This window comes from Rosa chinensis, chromosome 5 (assembly GCF_002994745.2).
Source record: "Rosa chinensis cultivar Old Blush chromosome 5, RchiOBHm-V2, whole genome shotgun sequence".
In the NCBI taxonomy this organism is placed as follows: domain Eukaryota; kingdom Viridiplantae; phylum Streptophyta; class Magnoliopsida; order Rosales; family Rosaceae; genus Rosa; species Rosa chinensis.
This window is the reverse complement of record NC_037092.1, coordinates 73974927-74000043: the sequence shown is the minus strand read 5'-3', so window position 1 is coordinate 74000043 and position 25117 is coordinate 73974927. Positions and strand designations below refer to the sequence as shown.

Genomic DNA, 25117 nt, shown 5'->3' with positions numbered 1-25117 from the left:
TTAATATACACTCGTCCATAGAGTTATATTACACAAGCATACGAATTAAATTGCCAACAACAAAATAAAACGTAAATGCAGCTCAGAGTAACTATACAACGGAAGTCCTTAATCAACGGTAAAGTTACAAAATGGCATCCTACCGTAAAGCCGCAAAGGCGCTACCTCCGCTTCAGCCCCGATTATCCTAACCTGCAGGATTAACCCCTACACCGTTTGAATAGTGTACCGGGTTGCCACACAACAAACCCGGTAAACTTTTGCAAGCCCGTATGAGTAACTCAAACCACACACAACTCACGCCAAAAATAAGGAAAACAACTCACGCTTTGATTCCTTAAAACACGAAATAAAGGAGAATAACTCACACTTTAATTTCCTTTCAAATCGAAATAAAAGAAAGCAACTCACACCTTGTTTCCTTTTAAAACGAAACATAGAAAACAACCCACACTTGATTTCTATCAATAAAACATAGAAAGCAACTCACACCTTGATTTCTATCAATAAAACATAGAAAACAACTCACACCTTGAATTCTATCAATAAAACATAGAAAGCAACTCACACCTTGATTTCTATCAATAAAACATAGAAAACAACTCACACCTTGAATTCTATCAATAAAACATAGAAAACAACTCACACCTTGAATTCTATCAGTTGTACCATAAGCGTACCATAGAAAGCAACTCACACCTTGATTTCTATCAAATCGTTAATAAGGAAATCAACTTGCACCTTGTCCCTTAAAAACCATTAATAAGGAAGCAACTCACACCTTGTTCCCTAAAAATACGTAATGTCATGAGTTGTAAATAACCAATTCCCGTTACCCCATGAATTACCTATATGGCAGACAGATTAGAGCTCTAACTGAAAACGTAACCACTCGTCCGGCCAAAGACGTGGTCACCTGATATTCTGCCCAAGGTCTTAGACCTTCGATCCTCGGGCCGCAATGTCCCTTGGAGCAAAACATTAAAGGAGTCGCATCTGACCCAAAATGTTACACAAATCGCAACGCTTTTGAAAACAATCGAAATCAACATTTCCATAATCATTGTTTTCCGAAAAAGCCATAACACAAAACAATAAAAAGCATCAATTCATGCCCATTGTTTTCATACCCAAATCTCAACACTTTTCTCAAATCTCAACGCTTTTCAAAACAAATCGAAATCAATCATTTCCACAAATCATTTGTTTTCCAAAAGCCACACCCCAAAACAATAAAAAGCATCATTTCATGCATATTGTTTTCATAAATCCACAAACCACCCAAAACATATATATTTCACGTAAACATATATCTACTAATACATGAATACGTATGTATATATATACATCCCATAATATACATATATACACACGTAATCATCTACTCAAAAGTGCCACTAATACCATCTATAGTTTGCAGTTAACTAAATAACTCTCAAAATAATAAGGGTATTCCCGTTCGTGAAATGAACTTCGTGAGATTACTCACCTCTGAATCCCGCTGCGTCTTCAATACAGAACCGAACTAACACTATCACCAACAACTCGTCCAATTCACCTTTTAGAAGCACCTATTCACCAATGATCTCAAATCAGTAACAATTCACAAACGATTTAAGTCCGAAACCCTTGTTTTGAACTAAAATCCCCAAAGTGGCGCCAATCGAGGCAAAACCACATCCGAGACCTCCCAAAGTCTCCGGAATACGCCCACGATCGATGTGACCAAACCACAAGTCGATCGGACGCTCAAATCCTCACGGATCGAATAAATTCACCGATATGAAACGGTAAAAATCCTAACAATTCCATACGAACTCCAAAATTTGCATATTATATATCGAAACGCTCGTATCAACGAGTAGAACATATATAATACCAAAAACAGTTCCTTAAGTGGCCGGAACACCGCCGGAACACCGCCACAGACGGTGGTGCACCGCCGCCGGCCAAAAACTCATTATTTCACAAAACTCCCAACATCAAAAAGCTTCATCTAAGCATGCTTGTGAATTCTCATAACTGGATCGAAGTCAGAAAACAAGCCTAAGGGATCGAAAACTACCTCACAAGCCGTGAACAGTGATCCAATCCGAGTTGATCGAAGTTTCACGTGAATCGATCCAAACAACCACCAAGGATCGATCAACGAGGCCGCTCTGAGCTCAACCAAGGAATCGTTGAAGCCATGAAGTCGCCGGAGTTGTGTTTTCCGGCCGGGTCCGAAAACACCAACCTGCACCGCCTTCTACCGCCGCTACCACCGAGAATCGGCGCTAGAGAACACCACAGGGACCACCAGACGGCGGAGACGATCCTGTCTGGAAAATTTCGTCGCCGGAGATGGCCGGAGCTCGCCGGAAACGTCGGGTCGGATCGACCGGGTCCGGGTCGGGTCAGTCGAAAAACTTCGACTCTGAAGACGCGGACGAGAGAGAAGAGAGAGAGAGTGTATGGTTTCCGGAAAAGGAAAGTGGAAAATGAATATATTTTCTGATTTTTTTCCTATATATACTAAAATGGAAACTTCTTCCGCTAGCCATAACTTTCTCATACGAACTCCGATTCTCGCCTTCCACATGTCCACGAACTCGTAACGACGCGCTCTACAACTTTCGTGAAGGAAGTTTTCGGAGAATCCCAACGTATAAAAAGTCAACCTTTGGCAACCCCCTAAAACCATACTTTTCAAATAATTATTCGCCCGAAACACTTCCGCTCCATCCACGAGCCACGAAACGTCCAAAAATCACAATTTAGATTCCGGAAAATCCTCGGAAAATAAATACGAATTTCTGGGGCATCACACGGAGCAACCTAACGAATAAAAAGTCAACTTCTTGACCCCTCGAATAAGACGTTTTCGAGTAGTTATTTGTCCAAAACACTTTCGCTCCACCCTCGGCCCATGAAATCGTACTAACGAACACTTTATTAATTTCAAGAAATTATAAGAAATTAATAACAATTTTCCGGGGTATTACGATAATTACAATATTATGTGACAACCTGTGTGATGATCTGCGTGATGATAATAGAACACTCCTTATTTTATTATTCTTTTTCCTCTTTTATTTCTTTTTAGTTTTTGTTGATTTTGATTTTTCATATTTTAATTTTGTTTTTTCTTTTAATGAAGAAAAAGCTAATTTTAGATTAGAAAATGTAATGCCATGTCATTTGCCACGTCATCATATTGTATGTTGACATCATTCAAATAATAAATTTGAACCATTGAACATTTTACAATCTAATGGCTCACAAGGTGTGTCAAAATTTGTATAAAAAAAGGTGTCCCTTGATTCAGACCCATATTCGATATACATAAATATTTTTGCCATAACGTAGCAAATTAATAAATGTTTTTGTTTCAGTGATAAAATGTTGACTTGTTTTTACAATCAGTAGGGTAATTAAATTAAAAAATGCTGATTTAATTTGGTAAAAACAAAATAAGGGATTTTTTTTTTTTGAAAAGAGGCTGGTGTAGCTACCTTCAAGTCTTGATTAATGAAACTGCAGAATACAATGAGGGAACATAAAACTTAAACCACATATTACTATAAACATAAAGAGAACATCTTGAAATAATAACAGGAGCCTCTACAAAATTTATGTATTCTAACATGCACCAATTAGCAAAAAATGTACGATTGGCTACTCTATTTGCTTTGACAAAGCAGTCACATCACCAAAAAGATAACTCTATCATGAAGAAGTATCATTATAAATACTATAGTTTTCCCGCTATGTTGCTGCATGGAAACAAATTCGGCGACACTCTATTTCATCATGCCACTAGGAAGTTGCATCCATTTGATCAAGTAAACGACTCACCGCCTTGCTAGGCCCGACAAGGCACACTGAGTGTGCAATTCGGGACAGAGCTCACGTCGCCCTACCAAATAGTATTAGGGGCTTATTACCAGCATAAAGCCACATTTAACTAAAATTAATATGCAATACATCAAAAAGAAAAATAAAAATAAAATTGGGCTAGTGCCAAGGCCCAGGCCCAAATATCACCGAGCCCAAGTCCAAGTTGAAGACGGCAGAGGCCGTGACACCACCATCCCCATCTGCAAAGCCCTAGCTATCCCACCATCGGCAGTGTCTTCACCGTCGTCTGCTATGCGCCGAGCGATCGCAGACCATAACCCGCCATCACTTGCTAAACGCTAGCAAGGAGCTCCATTCCTCCCCAGATCGGATCCTAGAACCCCAAACCAGATCGGAGCTTTTCGATCAAATCTGAGAACCACAGATAGCGACTTCGCCACACACCAACTAACACGATCCATCCTCCAGGAAAGGAATATGAGATACCCTAGACGACAGACGCACCGCCCCACCCACCATTCTTTAGCTCGCCGCCATAATTCCCTGAAAAACCCTCTGATCTCAGACAAGGCCCTGACGCCGTCAACCTTCCTCCCATCCGACTTGGTCTGTTTTAGGAGATCTCAAACGTTGTCCATGACGGACCCATCACATCAAACGTGAAAAGGACCCATCCGGCCCCACCAGCAGCTTGTCGACGAGGCCGGAGGCCCGCGCCGATTTGGAGAGCGGTGTAAGTGAAGATCCAATTATGGATGATATGGATAAAGACATGTCTAATTGTAGTGACAAGTCGTAATGTTGATCATTTAGCAGATCCATTCGGAATTTCATATCGGATGAGACTTTTTTCGTTATGGATAGTAATAGGGATAGTTATTACGCTCGTGCAACGCGTTCTTTTGAGAGTTTTTCTTTTTCTTTTTCTTTATTTATTTATTTTTTATAAAGATCTGCAACTAATAAGGGAGAACGTTATGAAACCTAAATTGTATTGTGCGTGCATGTGGAAAACTTCGCCGAAACTGGGGTCGGTCCCTTACTCCTTGGTAATTAAGTCGTAACCTGTTATCTTCTCTCCTCATCAAGTAGATTAGTATGGTTGATCACTTTGAGGCTTTCTGCTTTAGTGTCATGGGAGTCACTTCTAATCATTTTTAGTTCTTTTAAGATGATATTTGATGTTGTAATCGACAAAAGAGGTGCTATTATTTTGTTGGCCATTGTAAATTTGCAGCTCGAGTTAACTGTTAAGCTAAGCTAGCTAGGGATATGCAGGACAGATTTGTTCCTAATGCACTGGCTTTTTCTATGTACATGTTGAATGTGCGAGCTCTAAGGGTTAAGATAAGTGGAGGAACCTCAGATCGAGCCGGTCCATAATACAAAATGCCAGAACCCAAAGAAATCGGCAGCGTCTAGCTGATGATTGTACATAACAAGATATCTTTCAATAAGAACCATTAAAATAAAGATTTCATGAGGACTTTATAATTAATGGTTATGCGACCCACTTTTTTCAATTACATTTTTGCAAATCAATCATTAGATATTTACATATTTATGAGTAGATTATTTATCCAAATTTTCAACCAAATTGAAAATCGTGATTTATCATTATGAACATGAAAGATTTAAATTTGACAAATTTGGTTCGTTAATTGATTTGATATAGTTCAGTACCTTAGAGCATCTTTAGCAATGCTAGCCATTTTTAAGTCAAATTTTAGGTAAAGTAGCTAAAAAGTCATTTTAGCTAGCCACTTTAGAATTACGTCTACATCAATGCTCTCTATTTTAGCTAGTTTTGAATTTATATTATTTTTTAAATGAATATTAAATAGTTTAAATGTATTTATAAATTACATAAAATAACTTAAAATGAATGTTTTAAATTATAGAGAGCTTCATCCCTCTCTCTATATTTAGGAGCGAGATAACTAAAATTTATAATAGAGAGCCACTTAGGAATCTGGTGCAGCTGCTAAAATAGATAAAAAGCTAAACATGCTCTCCAAAATAGCTAAGGAGCCACAATAGAGAGTCTGCTAAAGATGCTCTTAACGATTAGCAATTTGGAAGAAAACTACTTAGAAGTGATTTACTCATGCATACGTAAATATATAATAGTTGATTTGCCCTAATGAAATCGAAAAGTAGGTCTCTCACAACCATTGATTAGAAAGTTCTATAATCCTCATTTTAAAAGTTCTCATTAGAAACTCTCCTTATATATTACATACAAGTAACACCCCCTTCCACTAAAGGATTTTTTTTTATTTGTCAATTTAAGGGATCTCTTATGGGATCCACTTTTCGATCATATATTGACAAATCGACTGTGAGATTTTTAGGTATAGATGACTAAATCACTTATACAAATTTTTAGCTAAATTGAAAATCATTAAAGCATTCATAAACGTAATTTACCATTATGAACATGAACGATTCAGGTTGGATAAATTTGGTTTGTCCATTGATCTGATATAGTTCGATACCTTAACGATTATCAATTTACTTGAAAATTTACATAAGTGATACACTCATGAAGACCTAAAAACTGAACAATCTAGGTGTCGATATGTATTCAAAAAGTGAGTCCCACAAGTGATCACTTAAAATTAAATGACAAAAAAACAAAAATGCCTCACTAGTTAAAAAGGCTTTATATATATACATACATAACCACATGCATTACGTAAAAGATTGCATCCTTTTCACTACACCAAATATAGGCTTTAGAGACAGCCACAAAACGTCTCTAGAAATATATTAGTGACTAAAATATACTTAAATTTGTCTCTAATAGAAGGAGTGACAAATTAGACTTTCGTCCCTATAGGTTGCGTCTCTAAAACCTATTAGAGACACTTAGATAAAAAGTTCCGTCTCTATTACTTATTCACTGCCACATGGACAATAACTGCCAATGACAATTTAAGGTGTCTCTATTACTTTTAGAGACAGAAGAAATATTTTATTTAATATATTTTTTATTAGAATATTTGATATTATTAATAATAGAATCCATCTATTATTAACCACCAGTACACCAGTTCGATTGGCATTGGAAAGAAACAGTGAATCCATCTATAACTAACAACATATATAAATTATATATATAAATTTTTTCTAGGCAACAAAATATAATATAAATTTATTTCCTGTTCAACAAATCTTTACTGATGCAACTTAAAATCAAGTCTACAAAATACTTGTTACTAAAAAAGTCACAAATTCATCTAGTCAAATACCTATCAATTAGCATCTAATTATCAATAAGGGAAATAATAAAAGTCTATTGCTCAGATCCACGAGAGGTTTGATTCGATGAAGCTCTAAGCTGGTTCAACAAATCAGTTTCTTGGACACTTGTATCTCCCATAAGCAATCCAGTTAGTCCAGTGGTAGGATAAGCATGTTGAGGCTGATAAGGCATTTGAGGATAGATCTGAGGTTGAGGCCAGTACATTTGAGGAGGATAAGAAGGCATCTAGAAGGATGGTTGCTGCAAAGGCTGAAAAAATTGTTGCGAAGGTGGAGTAGATTGCTGGGATTGTATCATTTGCTTTAACATTGCCAATTCTTGTTGGGTTTGCAAGAGTTGTTCCTGAGTTTGAACTTGCTGCACCTGTGCTTGTTGTTGTTGTTGTTGGTACTTGGACTCTAATTCCATAAATTGTGATTGCAAGTGAGCATAATGTCTTCCATATGATCTGTGTGATGATGAGCTACCATCAATTTGAAGATAAGGCACCATATCAGGTATTACACCTAGTCCATAACCACGAACTCTATGACGTTTCTCAGGTCCCATCACTGCAACATATGCTCTTTCTCGCATCTCTGTAGTCTCATTACCTTCAACTGCTACAATTTCTGCCAACTTCTCTTGCATACTAGCCTATGAGAGAAAATACTTAACTTATTATGGGTTGGTTATATTTAGTGTGCAACAGATTATGAAATATATAAACAAAGCTCACATGTGTCCGCTCAGCAACTTCATCAATCCAAGTTTTTTCTTTGTCATTCCGTGTATGCTTATCATAAAAAAACTGAATAGGATCGAGCTCATGACCATGCTTCTTGAGCTAAACATGCAAAGCAGAAGAGAAATAATATCTAATCAAGTCTGATGCCATCATTTCAAACAATAAAGGAATATAATAGCATGTAAATAATATATTTCAGAAAATATTCAAACATATCATAACAAAAAATGCTCATTCCAAATCATGAGCCAGAATACAATTAAAACCACATTTTATAGAAGATAGACACAAGGAACTTAGACCAAAAAGCATTTGATGTATTAAAATATATTGCAATCTAGAGGTTGCTGGTTCTTGGTGAATTTGAGCACTCTAGGCTTACTTAGCACATTTATTAGTTGAGGTGAAAGACTAATTTACATAATCTTTATGCTGTCATGCAACACTCTAGGCCTACCCTCCTTATCCAAATGCTATCTTTCTCAAATTTACCTACCCTCCTTAGAGCAAAATTGATGATAATTGATTTTTTACAAATGCACAGTAACATGGAACCATGCTGCAGCCTTATTATTTGATGCAAAATTGGTCATTTTATCATGCACCTGTTCACTAGCATCTGCTATCAACATTTAATCTATTAAATTAAGCTTTAGATTTTCTAGAGCAACAATATTATTTACTTACATATTTTGCTCGACTGCGTGCATAAGTCTTGGTGCCAGAGGTGTGATTGTATTTTTGTTCTTTTCGATTTGCAGAATTCTTCTAAGCAATTACCTATTATTTAGAAAAGCAAATAACATCATAATAAATTTACACAACAAAACAGAAAAAACTTGCAGAGAGAAGGACTTACTGTTGTCTTTTCAGTATCCCAATATTTCACCATTTCGCGCCATTCAGCTACGTTGACATCTTTATTCCCACACACCCAACGTCCTGGTGTGCCTATTTTGGGATCATAATGAGCTTTCTTAAGTCTGTTCTTGTAGCTTCTCCAATATTTAGCAACTCTTTCCATTATATTATGCTTTATGAGAGGTAGACGAGGAAGATCTTCAGGTTTCCATTCAATAGTTGCTTGCACACACAATGTGTTGGTAAAATATCACCAAAATGTGTAATAAGATAAAAAAAAAATACCATAACAAAAGGAAAAAAGAAATACATACATATATTTGGTCCCATAAGGGATCTTTAATAGTACTTGAGACTTTAGGCCAAGGTTTAGTGACGAGCGGAAGTACATTAGAATCTCGAGCTAACCCACCCAAGTACCGGCCAAATTTTCCATCATTAGAACCTACACTAACACCCATAGAATTGAACTCGAGGGATTCTTTTTTATTATCTTCCATCCAAGTACATGTTCCTTTACCACGTACTTTGGTAGTTTTGCCTACAAGAGACATATTAACTTATGAAAAGTAATGTAAATCAGTAAATAACATATACTTTCACCAAAAACAATACACATATAACTATATATAAAATTCAGCAACATACCTGTGCCATTAGCAGAATCACTTGGTCCTTCTATATCACCTTCCCATGAACTATCTTCGGAACTCATCTACATAATTAGTTTAGTATGTGTAACATTTAATATGCATTAGTTAATGAAATATATTTGTTCACACACAATAATTGCATGCACAATTGTAACAAAAATGAAAAAGGCTACTCAATAAATATTGTAAATATTACCTAAAAAAACAAAGATATTGCACAACTTAAATCATACAATGAAACACACAAATAACAGCAAAAAAAAAAAAAAACTTGAAAAATTTAAGACATGAAGAAACAAACACTCAGGCAAATAAAGTTCTCTTTATTTAACAATGAAAAGAACACACAAAATAAAAAAGAAAGAAAAGTGTTGGTCACCTAATCTGCGTCTTAGACAAGGAGGTCTCCGCAGTTTACGGAGCAACCTCGAGAGGTGAAACCCTAGGGTTTCGTGTGGCGGCGGTGGAGACCTTCTGGTCCCCGGATCGTGTGGCGGCGGTGGAGACCTTCCGGTCCCCAGATCGTGTAGTGGCGGGACGGCGACGACGAGGGTGTGGAGAGGCAGTGCGTCTGTTTTCTTCGTGTTCGGCGACATTGGTGTTCCGTTGTAGGGCTCGAAGGTTTAGTCTGCGGCAGTGGAGGCTCCGATCGTTGCTGTGATAGCGGCAGTTGAGGGTGCGAGCTCGAGTGGGTAGCTTTTGTGTTGTCGGTGGTTGTAGAGGCAACTACGGCGGCTTCTTTCTTGGGCTGTTTCGGATTTTGATTCAAGCCAGATCTTCGGCGGAGCGGGCGCAGTTCTTCGTCGGCGGCATTTGATTGTCTTTTTGGCAGCAGGCGCTTGGGTCGACCTCTAGGTGGTCCCAGTGATGGTGGAGGAGCGATGGAGGCCGCCGGAGCGGTGAATGATGGGGCTGCCTTTCGGGAAGGCTGGTCTGGTCTGCCTGGTGTGAGGAAAGATGGATTGTGGTAGTGGGCTTCGGCCTCTGCCTTGCTGGGTTGTGCGCAACCTAGTGATCTGGGCCTAGTTTTGGCCCAGTTCTCCTCTTTCCTTTTCACTAGGTTTGGGTTGGGCTAGGCTTTTGGGGAGGTAGCCAGTTTTTTTCTAGTTCTATTCTGTCTCCTGGATGCTACCGTGAGGCTGTGTTGATTTGTTGCGACGTACACCATTTGAGGTCTTAGGAGTCAAGATGTTTCAAGACGGTGGTTCCATTTTCAGATAGGGTAGGGTTAGGGAAATTTTATTTTTTTGCTTTTCTTTTCTGCAGTTCCTTTAGGTTTTGAGATCTATTTGGCTAGTAATAATTTGGCTGCTTTCGGCAATTGGTTAGGAGATTTTGGTTGTTTTGCGCAGTCTGCATTGTGCATGTACTTGTATTATGAGTGGTTTCTTCGAACCCTCTAGCTTGACGCAGTGACGTCGTAATATATTGGAACACGATTCCATTTCCCTCAAAAAAAAAAAAAAAAAAGAAAGAAAACATATGTGCAACCTAGAAACACAATTTAGTACTCTATGTCATCATAAAGCTCATCTTCATCCTCAGTATAAAGATCATCATCATCATCGGTTTCAAGCTGCATCATGTCATTGGGAATAGGTAAAAACTGGTTTACATGAGTCCCATCAACATCCAATCTAGTATCAAATTCCTCGCTATCCATAAATTGATCATCAAGATCTGGTATTGCATAATGATCTGCTGCATGTAATGGGTTTTCAAGATTAACACAGACATCATCTTCAGCAACTACATCATAAAAGTCTCTTGGTTGTGTAACAACTGCAACGTGCCAATTTAGGTCTACTGGATCCTTAACACAAAAAGCTTGTATTGCTGATGAGGCTAATAAAAATGTGTCATTCGTATGCAACACTTCATTGAAATTGACCAATATGAAACCATATTGATCCATCTTTTTTCCTCGTTCACTAGTACTATCAACCCATTCACAATTAAATAGCACAACATTTCGACCCATATCATCATCCTCAGTAGGACCGCCATACCGAAGTTCATATATATCCTTAATAACACCATAATAGTCGACATCACTAAGACGTGGATTGCGATCCCTTGCACTAGAATAACAAGCAGTGGTAGCTGTATAAAAGACACCACAATTCTGATTTTTTTTCCTATCATCCAGCGATTTTATTCTAAATCTAAACCCATTAACAACATGATTGTTATATCTAGTGACAGTTTTACTAGGACCATTAGCTAACCAACGCCAATCTTCTGATATCGAAGGATCGTGAGCTTCATATAGATCATTTACCTAAAATAAGCAAATAGAGATGCTAATAAGTATAAAAGTAATGAAATAAAATGAAACAAAGGAGAAATAAAATGAAACAAAGGAAAAAAAATATAAAGAAAATTCCTGAAAGTAAAAGCGTACATGTTGCTTGAACCAAGTTGGAAAAATCTTATTTCTTATTTGCTCCAACTCTCGAGTGGGCTTACGTCGATTATTTTGTTTTACTTCATCAAGACATTGTCTGTTCATAAACAAATTCAAAAAATTGACCTTAAGGTTGTTGTAAACAAAGCATATATAAACAAGTTGAACAAAAAAGAAAAATCAAATGAAGACATCTTACTGTAAGTATAGTTTGCATTCATTGCAGTTGAACAAGACAGTTCTACGACAATGCTCCCAAATTTGTTGATCTAGCATGATCTGTGTCTTTTGACCTTTGGAATGTCCCAATGAGGCAAAAATACTCAAACCCCCATCGACACCACGACCATGAGAATCTGCATTTCTGCCTTCTTGATTGCGTCGAGTCTCAACATCTTCAAGGTACATAGAGCAAAACGATAGACTCTCCTCAACAATATATCCTTCTGCAATACTTCCCTCTGGATGACTTTTATTTCGTACATATTTTTTCAGCGTGCACAAATACCTTTAAGTAAAAAAAAAAAAAAAACAATGAAAAGTTGCAAACCATTTAAAATGGACAGCAATTGAAAAATTACTAATAAACCACAATTCTGTTATTACCTTTCAATGGGATACATCCAACGAAATTGAACCGGTCCTGCAATTGCAGCCTCTTCTGGTAGATGTAAAGTATTAATAATTATATTTATAAAATTACCTCCAGGTTCAGTTATGACAGAAGGTTATCTATGCTTCAATGTTACTCAAACTTTCTATTGTTCTCTAGATTCAAGCTGCAGTTTTTGATCTTTGTAATAGCAGGGATCTTCCTTGGCCTGAGGAGAACAAAAAGATAAAAGAAGAGGATGTTAGATGTAGTCAATGTTAGGTTTCAAGTGATGTAATTGGACAATAGAGTGAATTAATAGACATATATAATTAACCTTTAAAGTTCACTAGAGCAATATTTTCACTGTATTTATTAAACTATTCTTCTTGGACCAAAGTACAATGTATTTTTTTTTCCTCTTAATGTAGAAGGCATAGCACAAACATAGCACCAAATATAGCATACTTAGAGTAATATAAGAACAATTTTCTACTGCACAAACATAGCACCAAATATCACATAGCTCCAACTCTCTACTGTACACTCTACACATGATATTATCACTTGCAAATGTTAAGCCAAGGACTCAAATGGAGCACTAAGTCAAAACTATTACAAAAGAATAAAGAATAAACGAACCAGAACCTTGAATTTGACATATATATACACTTATTATGTGTGTATAACTGTATAATATATGTAGATATCAATCCAACAAGTAACATTCATCCATATATATATAAAAGAGGACAGAGTGTGTGTCTTCAGTAACCATCCCAAAACATAAAACAAAAATATGCAATATATGTATATATAAGTGCACATAATACAGAATGTAACCAATAACCACCAAGGGAAGCTTGTATCCCAATTAAGCATGAGAAAGGCATGGTCATACTAATAGTAAACCTCCTGAAGGAAAAGATGAACTGTGGTCTTATGCACAAGTGTGCACATTGTAGGAAAGCTTAGCCCTTGAAATATAACAAATTGAAAAATAGGATCATAGGACCTTAAAAATCACATGTTATCTATTTAGATTTCTCTAATAAAGATTGGTCAAAGGGAAGTACAAAATTGGGCACCATTGTCACAGTCAATAGTATAGAACTGTAAATGCCAAGTCAACCTTCATTTGTTTTGGAAAACAAATGCCAAATCAACTTAGAACTGCTGCACATATGGTGGAAGTAAAACAGAAGTTTCTAGTCATGAATTGCAAATAGAATCTGATACAGATCAACACGATAAGGAAGCACACTCAATTCATCTTTTGATTCTGAATCACCAGAGAAGGAATCTATTCACTCTTTAACAATTAACATTGGATGAAGTCATCCTAAGCAAAGTGAGAAACTGCAAAAACAAAAGCATCTTTGCAGGGAAGGGAACTAAGCAAATGGCAATGCATTTGTTGGTGATATCAAGCAGGAAATCACTTCAAGAGTCTTTGGCACAAAAGCATAATCAAAGGCACAAATTAGACAACTTACTGAAGAAGAGTGTGCAGTGAACATGGAATTGGATGTGGAAACAAAACTCCTTCTAATATGTGGAAACAAAAATTCTTGTACCAAATGCAATAGAACTGCAGAGTAATGGTAAAAGCTGTATCATGAAACAAAATGACTATATGCTGGATGCATATCAGTTAACAATATAAAACTAATACAGCAACCACAACTAAGACAGCAACTATAGATCAAAAACTGCTATAAACATGACCAGAGGGTTAACAGACCAGTGTCAAATGCATAGATGTAGGATTCAATCTGTATCATATATAGTCAATCAGTCTCAAAAAGGTAGATTAAGAGCAATTCATGTATTAGGTAGATTAAAATATTATACAACACCATACATTTCCCAATACAATAAGAACTTTAGATGCCTCAATTGACATTGTTGTAGTTATTGCATTACTATCTCCTTGAATTCAGTCAAATTTCCATGATTATGTGATCCAATATTTGACGAACACCAGTTCCATAAATGCATGTTAATACTGTTTTACTGTCTCAAAAGATTGCTCATGGTTTAATTTATTAAGATAGAGTAAATAACAGTAAGGCACAGCAGTAACTATTCATCTTTGTTATTTGAGAAGAACAAAAGCAGGAAAGCCATCAGGTAATCGAGTATAGACTATATAGAAAATGACAGAAGACTGAGAATTAAAGATTAAGTAAAACAAGCAGTCAATAGTAGACTAAGAGCAATTGACATCATCTTAGAGAACTAGAATCTTCATGTAATGCAAATTGCATTGTAAACTCTAGTTTGTTATCTGACCACTATCAACATTGATGAATTAATTTGAACATTTGAATGCTACTGGGATTCTCACCCTCGATGGTGCTGGTGGCTCTCGCTCAAGCAGTGACATTTGAAGCTGTTCTCGTCGCGGCATTGCTTCTCGCACGTATGGCAGTCCCACCGAAGCTTCTGAGGTCCCATGGCTTTGGGCGTGAGGAAGTCGTTCTTCCCCTTGGTGATGGTTCACGGAGATTGTGGTTGGATTTTGGTTTGGGAGAAATTGGGAATGGAAATCTTAACCCTAAGATTGGATTTTTAGGGGAAGGTGAAAGGCGCAATCTTTGCTAGAGAAAACGTTGGGAACAGAGCAGGGCATCAAATTTGGAGTCGGAAGAAGTTGTCGGGTATGAAAGATTGACCGAAAGATAAGTATCGGAGAGAGAGGAAGAGACTAACTTGGTTCGGTGACAGCCACAAGGGTAATCTCCATGTAAACTCAATCAACCATAAAATATATATTTACATACAAGAAGACAAAGACAAAATGTATATATTAAACACACCACATACAAACAGCCAAAGCCCACAAACTGGACAAAGGCATGAAACCTTTTGTTTGAAGTACGTCCTAAACCCTAAAAACACAATAGTCCAAACATAATTCAAGCCTAAGAATCAAAATTCAAGCATAAAAGTCTAGGTCATTGTAAAATTTACGATTCAATGCAAAAGCAAAAACACGATAACCCAACTCAATCAAAATTCATTCGATAAAGCAATAAAAAAGCATAGATTCACTCATAGTAATATATAACAAGTCTAAGATGAATAGACATACTCTTTATTCGTTTATAGTGGTTGAGTTGGTCTAAATTGAGTTCGTCTAAATTGCCTCCTTCAGCTCCAATCGCACGAATGATGCCAGAGGTGAAGAGTTTAGCAGTTTTTGGAGTTTATCAAATAGGACGTGAAGCAGAAAAGAAGTGATTGAGGAGGTGAAGTGAGAAAAAAATAGGTGTATTATTTATTTTATTCTCTTTTATTTATTAAAAATATATAGTGAGAGACTTATCCGTCTCTATTAGTATAAATTTGATAAACACTACAAAAAAACAGACTTTTTGTGATGGATGAAAAATGTCGCAAATGGTTATTTACGACGGACTTGCGACGGTAATTGAACCGTTGGCAATAATCGCGTAGCAAATAGTTGTCCATTATTTACGACGTATTTTCAACCGTCGCTAATAGTATTTGCGACGTTGCTGCGACGCTTTTAGTGACACTAGGCCAAAAATTCAATCAGACGACAGTTTTTCACTGTCGTCTGATTATAAGGTTTGCTGTTGTCTATCTCAATGCCGTCTGATACATGGATCAGACAATACCAGAAAAATATCGTCTGATAAAATTTAGTACAATAGCAGTTACTACCCAGTCTGTTGTCTGAATACCACAAAGAACAACAGAGTTGGTACCTTCACTGTTGTGCAAAGCAATTTCAGTTGGCAGATCGTGGAAGGATAGGACGTGTGAAGAAAAGTTAGAGAACATTTTTTTTTTAGAAAAACTGTTGTCTGAAGGACACTTGTAGATCAACAAATTAATTGAATACTATTGACTGACTTTATACCACACAACAGAAAAGCCGTTAAAGCCATTGTGTGTTTTTGCTTCACAATATTGCATCTTCTAATAAACTGTTGTCTGAGATTTTCTTGTACTATAGCTTGCTTGCCATATGGGTCGTTAAAGTCACTTTTCAACCATATGGCTTTCCAATATGCTGTACTAGTTGATCAAGTCATACAATTGTAGCTTTTCAATTCTCTGTGGTCTTGCTTTTCATCAGACAACAGAACATATTAATTCTCTATGGTCTTCCTCTTCATCAGACAACAGAACATTTTAATTCTCTGTGGTCTTCCTCTTCATCAGACAACAAAACATATTACTTTTTTGTTGTGTTATAACTTGTTGGACAATTGAATATGTTTAATAACTATTGTAGATAGATGTTTCAGACAACAGTTTTTTCTTCCATTTTTCTTCATGTTCATTTGTTAGACAATGGTTTGCTGTTGGAATTGAATTGTCTGAGATAGAAGAGAAGACATACATTTTGTACAATTGAACAACACATCCTTGATTCCAAAAACAATTTCATTCCATCAGCAATATTCATCCCAACATTCACATAGGAATTAAAATTGCCTAAGTGTATAAATACATAAAGCCAAAAAACCTGCACTTTGTCCATAAAACGTGTCCAATGCACATTAATAACTTGAGCAAAAACTAAAACCAGCTAGCAAGAGGGTGATCAAAATACCAAAAAATAGCCCTGCCTTCACCAACCCTCATAACTATGAAATATGATACTTCATCATATACTTAGCCCACTCTGACCTCACAGCATCAATATCCTTTTGGGTGTAAATCAATTCGGATCGTCGCTGCCACTGAAACAATAATAGCATAGTCCAATCTCAGAATCACAAAATCATGCAGCAATTAATAAGAACATGAAGTTATAAAGCTGTCGAACTAAAATTTAAGGCTTTACCTTTGAAGCAAAACTCAGGTTCTTATCCTCAATTATTTCCTTCATGTACCGCATGATGAATATGCCACAGTCCTTCACATTTTGTTGTGCTGGAATACCCTAAAAATAGTCATTACAAAATCTCAGCAGTGCACTAACCATAGCATGTACAAAGTCTAAACCTACAATTATGAATATTACTAGCATACCCCCATGTTTTGCCACACTATTGATTTCCGGCCAGACCTATTCCTCTGAGCATTGTAAATTTTGATCCCACTTCAACAATAAAATAGATACCAGCAATAAGTTTAATCAATCAACAACAAATGAACAAACATAAAACTCATCATTCTAGCAATTTATCAAAATCAGAGACTTAGGCAGACTTACTTTTCCACAACAGTCTGCCATTCTCCACCAACTAGTCGACGCCTTAATGGATCCATGAAATAGATAGTTTCTTCCTCCGGATTGACAACAGTCAACATCCAATGGTTACTTATAATGTTATAGCAAAACAGCAAGTCAGCTTCAGTTTTTGTATTATATATATTACTTATTAAAGGACATGTTTCAAGTAATTAATTAGACAAGTTCAAGATAAGTCACTCACCCTGCATTATATGGCAACAAAAAAATCTGGCCCTTCTCTGCAGTTGTGAACCTATTTGCTAGAAAACGCGATCTTTCTGTTGTATTTCCACTTTCAAGTGCTCCAATCTGTGAAGGGTCCACAAAGCTAACCATGTGTGACATCTTTGCTCTCTTCAAGACTTCATGCAAGTAGCTATAAAAGCACACAGCCTTATTACATTTGAAAATAGATAAGAGTATAAATATTGAATACATTTATAAGCTAAAAACTCATTAAGAATGACTGATTTTTCCAACTTACCATATATACATGCAGATTACACCACCTGATAGTTCAGTCATCATACACAATGCATGAATGTCTGACTTAAACAAATATTGCTTCCCGTCGATGCCAAACACTTTCTCTTCCAACTTGAAAGAGATTGTCTTGCCATTTGCCATATTGTCTCTCACCCAAATCCACAAGCACTTCAAAGGCGCAGGGTAATCTTTTGGAAGCTTCTTCAAGTCAATATACTCCTCTTTAGGACTATCTACTTGCCTTTTCCTCTTTTTTAAACCCTTATTGGACTTATTTGACTGTTTCTACATGATAACATTTTAAGTTATTAATAAATATACAATGGAAGAACATGCATGCTTCAGTTTCAGTTTCAGTCTCAGTTTCAGTTAGTTTACCTTCGTAGTTTGGGGAGGGGATTGAAGTATGAGGTCCCTCGGCCAAGCAATGTAAGTTCCAATAGCATCTTTGACAGTAACTATCTCATCGTTGACTGGGAAAGGAACTTTAGCTTCAGCATTAAGTGGACGCAGAATCGACACTCGCATATTCCCTTCTCCCAAAGCAACACCATGAAGGGTTTGGTTTGCGCAATTAGTGTCCACTTCAACAATAGTTGCAATGGCAACAACATTGTCGATTGACCCTAAAGCCAATTTGCACTCGAACTCTTTCAGTTCCTATTTTATAAAAGAACACATTTCAATATAAACCAATATATTATCTAGGACAACTCAACATATCAACACTGATCATTAATATACATATCAAACACATGCATCAAAATAGTTTAAATAATTTATCTACATCGTAGACTAGAGCATATATACCTGCTGTGTAACTTCAACCGACCTCACAGCCTTCTCATGAACTACTGCAGCAACTGGTTCTTCCACCGGAACCTGTACAACCTTATCTTCTTCCACTTCCTCCGCAATGTCACCCACTAACTCTAACCGCTTCTTTGCAGAGATAACAGCAGCTTCCTCAATCTGTTGTAATGCACACTTCTCCCGTAAATTGGAGCAACTACCTTGTCCCGAACCAAGGTCCTTCTGGCCTACCGGAGGGGACTCATTGGGAAGGGTTTTCCCATCAACTTTTGCTTCCAACCTCCTTATAGTTTCAGCCCAATATGCTCTCTCCCGTGCCACAATTTTCTCCCTCCTCTATAAATTTCTTGCAGCCTTCCTTAATTCTCTCTTCAACAGTTTTCCTTTTGTGCCTAGGTAGGTTAAAATATAGGCCAGGCTTGACATGACCCCCAACACCACACACTCTTCCATGGTGCTCAGGGTTACCTAGAGCCTTTGTCAATACATCATCAGTGCCACAAGTTGTCACCTCACCATCACTAACTTGCATCTTCAGCTTTTCCTAAAACAATAACAGATTTTTAATTTAAATCAGTTTTTGATTTAAATTGTATATCTTGTAATATGGTTGTAAGAAAATGGCTTTGATAAACCAAAACAAGTATAATACTTTACTTACTATGTCTGCGGCACACTTCTCTACCTCACCATCTTTGAAGTTACCATGTTTATCCTGCCGTGCCTTGATCCACAGTGTTGCACGGTCAATTTCCGAATCAGGATTGGTTTCAAACTACAAAATTACATAAATATAAGTAACCATTTAACCTTAATAATAACCCAGCATGCAAGATATATATGTAAATCACTTTATATACACTCACCAATTCAGCCTCTAGATTCGCATATCCCTTACGCGACATACGATGAGGGTACTTGTTCTTAGACCTCTTTCGCTTTTGCACCTTTTGTATTTCCTATAAACCATCAAAGTAACCATCATATCTCAAGTCACTATAGATAAAACATGAGTAGTAATAATTTATCCAAGTTCTGAAAACATGAAAATACAGTAAAACTGTACCTAAAATTCCTCAGACAATCGATCAGCTACAAAGATGTCCCAATGAGACTTCTCGATGAAGTTGTAATCAGCTGGGGGATACTCTAACAGTTCAGGTTCATCCTTATGTGGGATGATGTACTGTGTAGTCAGCTTGCTCTTGGATTCTCTCCACTTCTGTGAAGCTGAAGATAGGACCATTCTCCTTGCCTCCGGGGGTACCTCAAATGCCATCTAAACAAATGATAAAATGCAAATTAAAACCAGTCTATGAACATGGAGTCTTTATATTAATCAAGAAAAGAAGGATCCATATTTTAATACCTCGACACACTGCCAAATCTTATTTTTACGATCCTTTGGCACCTGCTTCCAAGAAGGTCTCCATATTGGTGCCTTAGTACGTGCTAGTACCCCTATATATGACTGCATTTCCTTGGCTGCAACACCATAAGGTGACCCCTTCTGATTAAACAAGACTTTCAACTTTACTCCAAGAATTTTCCTTCTCACAATCCTGTGCATTGTAACACAACCACGCTTCAGCAACTTTAAGCCGCATTTTTCTGGGCTACATGCCTTAGATGATTTTTTCTTGTTAATCTTCATCAGTGACTTCTTGACCCTTAGCGACGTCATTGCTCTCTTTGGTGATGACTTATTTTCTGATGCATTTGACTTACTAGAAGTTGCTGGTTCTGGTGCAGACCTCGCTCGTGTCACTTTCAATGCATTGATAATATTCTGCCTTGCTCTAGTGGCAGCCTTTGTCTTTGAAGGAGCCATAATCTATAACCAAAAACACATTAGGGTTAGTTAAACATAAATAGGGCAGGCTAGATCATATAGTAAAGCAATACTAACCTTATTGTAAAGAAACCAGAATAAAGAAAAAAAGAAGGATCAGATTTGAAAACAGAAAGCATAACAGATAAGAGAACATTATCATAGATAAGCAACGAAACACGTCAACAAAACAAAGATTCACATCCGAATTCAAATAAGTACAGTACATAGCCAATAATAACAATAATAAACCTTAAACTATGAGTTGACACATTTCATCAGTCAACCCATATTCCTTCGTCACCATCCCGCATATAATTGCTGGCATGGTCACCATCTAAATTTGTAGTGTCAATGGAAGGCATTGTGGCATCAAATGGCTCGTTCTCAAGTTCAATGACTCCAACCTCCTCGTCATCACCACCATGGTAATCCCTATCAGGACATCGTAGGACTACTGACCAGTTAGCGTTAAGAGGGTCATCTATATAGCACACTTGCTTCACATCTGTACCTAACACAAAAGGATCATTAAAATGACCTAACCTATTCAAATTTACTAATGTATATCCCATGTCATCTATCTTAATGCTTTTATCAATGTCAACCCAATCACAGTAGAATATAGGAACCCTAAAGCTATGATAGTCTAACTCCCATATATCTTTAACGATTCCATAGAAAGTCGTATCATCATTAATCGGGTTTTTATCCTTCGCACTAGAGACTAGCATTGCATTGGTGAACAATGATACACCACTGCATTGAACTGATCGAACATCATCACGATCTTTGGTGTTGAAGTTAATCCCATTTATCTTGTAACCACTGAATGTTGGTACTTCTGAACTTGGACCATCAGCAAACCACCTTAAATGTTCCGAAACATTATTATCATCATCAATAACTTCAGCAGCAACCTTCATGTAAAGAAATCATATTATAATCAGTTTGAACTGCCATATATATATAATATCTACCCACACTACAAAAGGTGCTGGAATAAACATATCATTGTCCTTAACTTATCTTGTATCCATTTCACAAATGTTTTATTCTGCTTCTCCTTCAACCATTTCTTATTTTTTTGAAATGTGGAAAAACATGCTTCAACAATTCCAAATGTTCACTGCAAAAGACAAAAAAAAAATGCAAAACATTTACTAAAAAAACTACATGTAATTATTTGTACCGAAATAATACAGATTAAAAAAAAAAAAAAAATAAGGGAACAGATCGATTACTTACTTAAAGTAAGGCCTTGCTTCATCTGTATTTTGCAACACAAAAAGATGTGCTAGCTGCAACTGCTTTTCATTTGGGCTGATAATTGTGGCACCTGACAAAGGTCTGCATTCCTCCATATTGTCAAAAATGGTGCTAAATGGTAGTCCAACAGTAGGTTCACTAAGATTACGTTCTGCCAAAAACTCAACTGCTTCTTCAGCGATGTATGACTCAGCAATGCAACCTTCTGGATGTTTACGGTTTCTAACATATCCCTTCAATGTTTTCATGTACCTTTCAAAGGGATACATCCATCTAAAGAAAATTGGGCCACACAGCTCAACTTCTCTAACAAGATGGACCGAAAGATGAATCATGATATCGAAGAAGGAAGGTGGGAAGAATTTCTCAAGCTCACAAACTGTTTCAACAAGGTCAGCTTGAATTTTTTTTAGCTTCTCTACATCTATGACTTTACTGCATATGGCTTTGAAGAAGAGACAAAACTTAATGATAGCATATCTAACTGGTTTCTCTAATACTGAACGAACTGCAATAGGGAGCAAGTGATGGAGCACGGTATGGCAATCATGTGATTTCATACCAACAAGTCGTAGATCATCCATGGACACTAAACTCTTCACATCAGAACATAAGCGATCAGCTAGCTTCATGCCAAAAAAAGAATTGCAAAATGTTTTCTTTTCTTCTAGCATCAGATTCCAATTTGCTAAAGGTAATTTTTCTTCCCCCCCCCCCCAGTTTTAGGCTTCAGACCAGCCCTTATACCCATTGCCACCATATCTAAATGAGCAGCCACCCCATCCTTTGTTTTCCCAAGAATGTTCAACAATGTACCGATTAGTGCATCGCAAACATTCTTCTCGATGTGCATTACATCAAGATTATGTCGAACGGTCAGAAACTCCCAATACTCAAGTTCGAAGAAAACAGATTTCTTCTTCCAACAAGGTATACTGTCATCTTCAACACCCTTATATGGAGGATGAAGGTGCTTTTTACCAAAAGGCCGGTTTAAACCTTCTACTCTTTTCAGCACCTCATGTCCACTTAATGGAATAGGAGCAAGATCATGTTCTTCAGTGTTATCGAAAGTTGCTGTCTGTTTTCGATAAGGATGGTGACGGGGTAAGAATCTTCGATGCCGCATGTACGACATCTTTTGACCATGACCCAGCCTATGAGGTTTCGTATGCTCTAAACAAACAGGACACGCATTGTATCCTTTCACAATGCTGCCTGACAAGTTCCCATATGCAGGGAAGTCGTTAATGGTCCAAAAGAGCACTGCTTTAAGTTTAAAGTACTGTTTCCTGTAACCATCATATACCCCTTCAACCCCATCCCACAAAATCTTCAAATCATCAATCAACGGTTGGAGATAGATATCAATGTCATTTCCAGGTTGTTTAGGTCTAGAGATTAACAAGGTGAGCATCATGTACTTCCTCTTCATGCAGAGCCGTGGGGGAAGATTGTAGGTCACTAGTATAACAGGCCAGCAAGAGCATCTACTAGAAAGGGAGCTGTGGGGATTGAAGCCATCAGAGGATAGTGCTAGCCTTAGATTCCTAGGCTCTGAACTAAAGGCAGGCCACTTATTGTCCACTAACTTCCAAGTAGGAGAATCAGCCGGATGCCTCATTTTATCATCCTTCAGTCGCTCATCAGCATGCCATGTTGAGCTTTTAGCTGTCTTTGTCGACTGAAACATCTTCTTGAATCTAGGTATATGTGGAAAATACCACAACACTTTCCCTGGAACCCCGACTTTTTCTACTTTATCCTTTCCCAACTTCCACCTAGAGATACCACAAGTAGGGCAGCTAGTGGCATCAACATACATCTCCCTATATAAAATAAAATCGTTAGGACATGCATGTATCTTTTCATAAGTCATTCCCAACGCACACAAACTCTTTTTGGCCTCATAGAAAGAACCTGGTACTTCATTACCTTCTGGAAGCAACATTCCAATCAATATCAACATGTCGGAATAGCACGCATCACTCAACCCATGCTTTGTTTTCAGATTATAAGTTTTAACAAGTCCATTTAACTTGGTAAAACGAGTACAACCAGGGTAAAGAGGTTTGTCGCTATCCTCAACAAACCTTAAAAATTCATCGGAGTCTACTGAAAACTCCTCATCATCGGAGCCCCCTCTACTTGTGTCATTCTGTACCATTTCTACGGTTTCAGAATTCTCTTCGGGTTCACTCATCTCATTTGACGAGAGTTCCCCATGCCATATCCATTTTGTGTAACTTTTATCAATACCAAACTCAACCAAATGATCCTTTACTACCCTAGCCTTCCAAGAGTTACCATGCCCACATCTCACACAAGGACAACAAAGTTTATTGACATCATAACCACTCTCTAATGCAAACAGAATCAATTCTTCAACGCCTAACTCAAAAGCTCGCGATCTTCTATCAACATGCATCAATGATTTATCCATCTTACAATGAAAAACCAGACAACTTAGATATAATCCATGGATGCAACTACAAAACAAAACAACTTAATATATCTAACATTTCATCACAACCAGAAGTGTACTATATATATATATATATGCAAGTCATAGAATCACAGCACATATAGGCAGCCAATGCAATCATCACAACTATACAGTCAGGAACATATATATTATAAACTGCATCATATTAATGACAAGGAAATCAGCAACCACATCAACAAACACAACAACTAAAATTATACACCTATATGCTGCACTAGTACAAAATAAGAGAGACTTAGCAATACTCACCAAAAGTGCTTATCTAAACTAGTTTGCCACAGCAACAAGCTTATCTACATCCACCAGCCTCCTTAGTTGATCCGCCTAGATTCCTTTTCAATCACCAAATTCACCTATGACAATACATACAAAAGTTATCTCCAAGTTCAAAGCCATACAAACTTGATGTACAACAAGGTAGATTGTTGTTCAAACTAGTTTACAAGTTTAACATTTTTGAAACAAAGAACCAACAGAAGAATAAGGATCATTAAGATCCCATTTTTGACTCAATACCAAGATATATAAGTAATCATGTTAGAGATGTATATATAAGTAATCATGCCACAGATTATAAGTAACCATTACTATTAATGGAAATAAAACATTCTCAGCCTACATGTTTTCTATTTGAATCATTCTATGG

At 37.0% G+C, this 25117-nt stretch overlaps 2 protein-coding genes across 2 annotated transcripts; both read right to left on the bottom strand.

Moving 5' to 3' along the window:
- Positions 1-7333: 7333 nt before the first annotated feature.
- On the bottom strand, positions 7334-9411 carry LOC112164030. Its single transcript, XM_024300273.1, has 5 exons — positions 9345-9411; positions 9046-9237; positions 8695-8918; positions 7827-7934; positions 7334-7744 (listed from the first exon to the last, which is right to left on the bottom strand). Exons 1-5 carry the CDS (start codon positions 9409-9411, stop codon positions 7334-7336), a joined length of 1002 nt encoding a protein of 333 aa, XP_024156041.1.
- Positions 9412-16928: 7517 nt separating this feature from the next.
- LOC112202538 lies at positions 16929-17764 on the bottom strand. Its single transcript, XM_040506075.1, has 4 exons — positions 17546-17764; positions 17362-17431; positions 17174-17272; positions 16929-17069 (listed from the first exon to the last, which is right to left on the bottom strand). Exons 1-4 carry the CDS (start codon positions 17641-17643, stop codon positions 16974-16976), a joined length of 363 nt encoding a protein of 120 aa, XP_040362009.1. The 5' UTR covers positions 17644-17764; the 3' UTR covers positions 16929-16973.
- Between the last annotated feature and the right edge of the window lie 7353 nt (positions 17765-25117).